The sequence below is a fragment of the Xenopus laevis genome, chromosome 2S (assembly GCF_017654675.1).
Source record: "Xenopus laevis strain J_2021 chromosome 2S, Xenopus_laevis_v10.1, whole genome shotgun sequence".
Taxonomy (NCBI): domain Eukaryota; kingdom Metazoa; phylum Chordata; class Amphibia; order Anura; family Pipidae; genus Xenopus; species Xenopus laevis.
Genome location: NC_054374.1, coordinates 97479189 through 97485380, shown reverse-complemented (window position 1 = coordinate 97485380; position 6192 = coordinate 97479189). Strand labels below are relative to the sequence as shown.

Sequence of the window (6192 nt, the reverse complement as noted above, 5' to 3'; positions counted from 1 at the left end):
TTACACGCGGCTCTCGGGATAATAAACCATCTTACCCTGGCACACATATTCATAGTTGTAGTACTTCGAGCAAAACAACATGACTGTGTGCACTGTGCAGGCAGGAGAAAAAGAGAAAGATAAAAAAGCTCTTCTCCTTTCTGTGCAAAGTCGTTGGGGAAGCTGCTCAATGTACAAAGCATCTGCCACTGCAAAAAAAAAAAAAGCCATAATACATTTAATACTGAATAAAAGGTATGCATTTATTTCTTTTATCACGTCATGAAAGCTGCACAAAGCTTCGAGCTCATGGCAGCCCTGGAAGTGTGCAAGGCCTTTCTATGGCGCCACTCCCCCACCTTTCACCCCTCGCCAAAGATGAAGACACAAAACTAGCGATGAATAACGTTGATAATTCTGATAATAAAACAGACGTTTATGACACAGAAGACAAGTGCGTTGTTCGCTGCCTTTGCGCCGTCACATTTTCTCTCAGGGACTAGGTTTTCGCGCTGCTATCTTTTACAACTGATTATTTAACAAAATAATACATATACTTATAAAAAAAACATAAAATAGCCTTCGAACAGTAACAGTTCTTACCCACAAATATTCTAATTGCTATAAGACGTAGCAATTGGGAGGGAAGGAGTTAAGTGACGTCAGCGCTATCTGCATACAGGAGCTGATATAAGGGCGGGTGCACTCCTTCGCCCCCTCACATTCGCGACTGCTTCTGAAAGGATCTTTGACGCTTGTGCGGGCTGACTCTCTGGTAAATGCTTTTATTTTTCTCCTAATCTTTGGCTTCGTTAATGTCCTTACGGTTGTGACCTTGTCGGTAGCCTCGTTAATCTGTGCCATCCTTCCCGTGTTGAATCTCCTTGCCCAGCTATTTGAGCCTATTGTGATTGCAGTGGAAGCTTTAACCTCTGTATTTGCATATGCAATTGCTTATTGGAGGGGTGCGATGACTGGTTCTCTCGTCTTTAAAATGCAAAGTTTTAATGTTTTATCTGCTTAAGGCTGACCAAATGCTGAACTACAAATCCCAGCATCCCTTTTTATCTTGCGTTTGTAGTTAACATTGAACATTGAATATACCCCACTGACCCAAGACTATGATGCAGATAATTGGGTTTAAACTCATGGAAGATCTGATTTAATTGTGCCCTTGCAGTGCTCTTAATGTCTTGTTCTGGATTAATGGTGCAGCCCATCTAATATCTAAGATAAGGGTATTCTGTTGTCTTGCTGATGGCGAATTCTTTCTCCAGTGCATGTTCTATAGGGATGGATGGGGGGAGAAAGGGGTTAGTGTGGGTTGAGGCAGAATAGGGCGGTGGTTAAGGCTCCTTGGGCTTGTACTGCAGCTCTTTGTAAGAGAAGAATGCAGTGACTTCATCTGGCAGCCAAAGAGAGAGGCACCCCCAGCTCTCCTGGTTATTCACCCCCTCATTAGCATGATGTATTCCTTCCAGTCTCTAGATCAGATTTTTGAACCCCTCACTATACCACAGGCTGTCTCATGGCATTAATATCAATATAACACAAGTTGGATTTAAGGCTTTTTCAAATCTAAAAATCAAAGTGAATAATAATAATTCCTTTTGCATTCACTTTATCCTAGCCAAGCCTAATCAGACCTAGTCAGTCTAAGAGGGTGTGGCAATCATTGACTGAATAGCAAGTGACACTTTTTTCCCCCTTTCGTAGCAAGGATGGTGGCGCTATTTCATTTTTTTTTTCTTTTCTTTTGTTCAGAACATACCACAAAATGTCTGACAAACCAGATATGGCTGAGATTGAGAAATTCGATAAGGCCAAACTGAAGAAGACAGAAACACAAGAAAAGAACCCACTCCCATCAAAAGAAAGTAAGTAATCTTAAACCAGCATTTTATAAATTAAGTCTAAAATCAAACATCCTCCTTCCAATGTTCTAGAAAAAACTTCTATAGTCCGTGACCCTTATGCATTCTATATGGGGTAGACACTAGTTTTTCTTGATATAACCTTTTTCCTTCAGACAGTTTTTTTTTATTTAATATTTTTCATTTTAAGCTAATTTTGTGTTTTCTTCTCTTCTGTAGCAATTGAGCAAGAGAAGCAATCAACTGAGTCATAATGAATCCCCATCACCCCGATATGCACTGTACATTCCACAAGCATTGCCTTCTTATTTTACTTTTAGCTGTTTAACTTTGTAAGAAATAACTCAAATACAAAGAATTAGAACATGTTCTGTGCTGCCCTGTTACACTTAAAGAAAGGAATAAGAACTACTGAAAACGGAATGAAGGCGCTGCCTTTCCATCTGCCTGGCTGGCTTTGATTCTGGTGACATTGAAAGATCTTGCATGATTATCTAAGGAGAACAAGTGTGGAAATAACAGAACCAAAGTAACATGCTCTGATGTGGGTGGAATGAAAGCTGCACCAAGGTCCAGCGAGCTGTAAAATACGGTCAAATCGAGTGCCATTTTATTTGTTCAAAATGAATTGAATTATTGGAATGCACAATTTTTTTTAATATGCAAATAAAAAAAATAATAAAACATTAGTTTGACTTGTGGCGGTTTTTCTGGATGAAGTGTGGGATTTGGCAGCACAGAAGCTATTGGTACTTTATTTTTATTTTTTCCTCTTCTCTACCGCCATCCCCTAGATATATAGTAGCCCTTCATCATCCTATTATAGTGACCACCCACATTAGGCTTGTAGTAGTTCAGTTGCCTGAAATCCTTCCTTTGTAAGTTAATTTATTTTATAGCTGGGTGTGGTCTGTTATGCATTCTCTTCCAGTGGTGCATTTTTGCTAGGATGGTCTTGGAAATTAAATATGGCCCTTTATAATGTATAAAGCAATTTATAAATATACATTTTGGCAATATCCCTTACTATTAATCCTGCTGCCATGCTTGTATTTCTGTAGTTGCACAATTCACCATATTTATTGAAGGCTTATTACATATATTTTTATAACCTAAATATAGAGCAAAGTCCATATCATATATCTGCTTTAACCCTGCACTAGTTTTTCATTATAAAGTGCCTATTTAGGAATATTTTTTTTTTTTTGGAAAGCGGTCACCAAGTGTGGACAACAAAAACCTTTCCAGGTACAGTAGGGTGCATTAATTTACTAGCTAAAGTAATTGTTTATGCTGCTAATGGTTTGGGCACTGAAATGTAGTGGGCAATGGTCTGGGCTAATGTGTATCGTTCAAAGTGCTCCGCCAAGGCTACAGGGTATTGTGTAACAAAAATGCTTTAGCTTGAGGGAGTGCTTTTTTGCTATTTGGTGTAGCTAAAGTACATTAGCTTTTATTACTGCAAATGCCATTTTTTTTTTTCTCTCTGGCCACGGAGTTCATTCTAAAACAGGTTGGTGTGACGCCAGTTTAGGGCCACTTATGTTTCATGCTGAACTGGCTTGAGTTAAGCGTATTAAATTCGGTATACAATGCTGCAAAAATATTTAGCAAATGCTTCTTACCCAAGAGTTCTGCATGATTAGTGTTATATGGAAGGCAGTTGCCAAACTAGGATAGCAAGATAAAATAAAGTAGTTTTAGTTAAATTATAGTAATTATAGTTTCAAGTGCACTAACTTTATAGCAACCAATCGCCTTTAATTTGTCAGGTTGATGGGCAGTATTTTGCTTTCACTTGCCTCAAATGCACGTGCCTAATCAAAACTGAAAGCTGGATGCCATCTTGTTCCCTTTGCTCATAAATGAGCCACTTTTGTAAGACATCCATATAACTGTTCTTACTCCTGCTTTTAAGCCATCAGCTCTTCTGAAATCGGCTTGCACTTTTTTTTTTTTGTATTGTTTGCAGCTATATATTCACTAGGCATGTTTATCCCAAGATTACATGGTGTAGCATGATTTTAGTTTTAACTATGAATATGCCCAACAGGTTGTGCTTGCAAAAACCAAAGTTTCAGTTCCTTTAATTGAACAGTTGATGCTGGAAGGCAGTACACCATTATTTCATGACTTGTATAGTGCTACATATACATTAGTTACGAATGCTTTTAACTGATCTCAGACAAGCCAATCTTTCATTGTGGCCTATATAGTTTTTAGGTGTATGTAGCTGGAAATAGGGGTTATATTCAAACAGAAAACACTTTTTTTTTCTTTTTTTTTTTTAGTTGACATGTCTTAATTATTCCTGGTCATCTTTGGCAGGCACCTCTTGGCATGCTGGAAGCATTTGCATGTCAACAGAATAGTGCAAACCTTGAAAATGTTGTTCCTTATCTAGACAGATAAACCACTCAACACTTGGCAGATTTATGGATTCTTGTTCACCTGGATCACTAAGATTTGTCTGTAAATTGCCAGAACTGTTCTCTGGTAAAGAATTGCCTCCAGTCAGTTGTATGACTACTTTATCTTATAGAACTTCTATTAACACACTATTGCATTGCAGGGATAGTATGGTAAAACAGCTATAGCAAACTTTGAGCCAAATTACTGTTAACAGACTAGTCCTTCCTGTCTTATTTCTGGAATACAATTGGCCCTGTAATCAATTCTAAGGAATGTGTGTCTTGATACCTATCTATCCTGTATATACTTCTGTTCTGCTTTGGAAAGTATTTGTGGTTTGATTAGATTTCCCTGCAAGGCTAAGAACAATGCTGTGCTTGCAGCACAGTAGTTTCTGTTCAATGGAGCATTGATGTAAGAAGCAGGTATGGAACTCTTGCTGAGTTAGTACTGTATGTTATAATAATAATAAAGCTTATACATTATAATTTAATTGTTTTCTACCTTCCAAATATTGTAATAATCTCCTTGAGCTACATCCACATTCACACCTAATATAATTAGGGTGATGGCACATGGGCTGCTTTGTCAACCACAGGAAGTTGCCTGGAAATACCTCTATGCTGGGCTGCTCGTAAAACTCAATTACATACGCAATTGATTGTGTTACTGAGGTATTTTTGGGTGCTATGTTGCCATCACCTGAAAACTAGATGTGTGGGTAAACACTTAATAAAAATTCAGAAGTGAAAAGCATACACCAAATAACCTTTTCTGCATTTGAAATGCATAACGGTACATTTGTCCGGTCTATACCATCAGAATATTTCTCTTATGCAGATATACTTTTTTAGCTCTGTTGTGATCTGAAATTTTTTTTCTGTTGTCCAAACAAAGCCGTTAACTATCTGTTGTGCTTGTTGTAGCCCTAGGTAATACATATTCATGACATTTATGTACCATTCCTTTGCATATGTTTCTTAGGAAGAAGTTTAGTTTACCATATTATCCATCTGGCTGCTGCTATGAAATGTAACATTCTTTAACTAAAATGTCTACTTACCACAGGAATTTATGACTAAGCTCATCTATATTACTGAATTATTTAACTTTGCATTTGGCAGAGCATAAGTATTGTGAAAATGGAGTTAAATCTGTTTTAAGACATTTTTCTGCAGTATTTGATGATGTATAGGGATTTTTACATTTACCAGCCTTCACATAAACTGCAGAAACTAAAAAACCTAACACATTTTGCTATTATACAAAATGTCATAGTATGCAGTATGACACATTGTTTATGGTAGTTTTTACAAAGCTGCACATGCATCATTTATATTTAGTAGGGCTTAGTAATATAGTTATGGCTGTAAACCTACATATATAGTTTGACTTAGTCTTTAGAAATGTATCTGATGTCTCCAACCCACATAACTGCAAGTGTCTAATTTAAGCATTGGTCGAAAGACCACTTCCTTAGCAACAACAATCTCTAGGCCTGTTAAAATGTTTATAAGCGGCACATGTCATGGTAATTTGAAATACTAAATACTATATTTATTTTCTTATTCATTTTTATTAAGCAGTTCTTAATAAATACTCGGCCAGATGGTTATATGATAACTCTACGTATTTACAGTGCCTTTTGCTGTTTCTGTTTGATTATGACTTTTAAAAGTAGTCCAAAACCTGATTTCTGGTGTACGTAATGCCTAACTTCCACTTACATAACAGTGGCTTAACAATAGAGGAAGCAGTTTCCCGCTACCTCTATAGCAACACTACCGAAAATATTAACCCCTGTTTTTTGCAGCAGGCAGTGCACACACTTGAGTGTTAAGAAGGTGGTAGAAGCACAAGAAAGAATCCATGTGCGCCGGGCCCCTCTGTACTTTTTTTGCAGGGGGGGGGGGAGCAACACACTATT

General features: G+C 37.4%; 1 protein-coding gene across 1 annotated transcript; it reads left to right on the top strand.

Annotated features, from left to right (window-relative positions):
* Positions 1 to 605: 605 nt before the first annotated feature.
* On the top strand, positions 606 to 2542 carry LOC108709680 (thymosin beta-4). Its single transcript, XM_018249731.2, has 3 exons — positions 606 to 754; positions 1744 to 1856; positions 2073 to 2542. Exons 2-3 carry the CDS (start codon positions 1757 to 1759, stop codon positions 2105 to 2107), a joined length of 135 nt encoding a protein of 44 aa, XP_018105220.1. The 5' UTR covers positions 606 to 754; positions 1744 to 1756; the 3' UTR covers positions 2108 to 2542.
* Positions 2543 to 6192: the final 3650 nt, after the last annotated feature.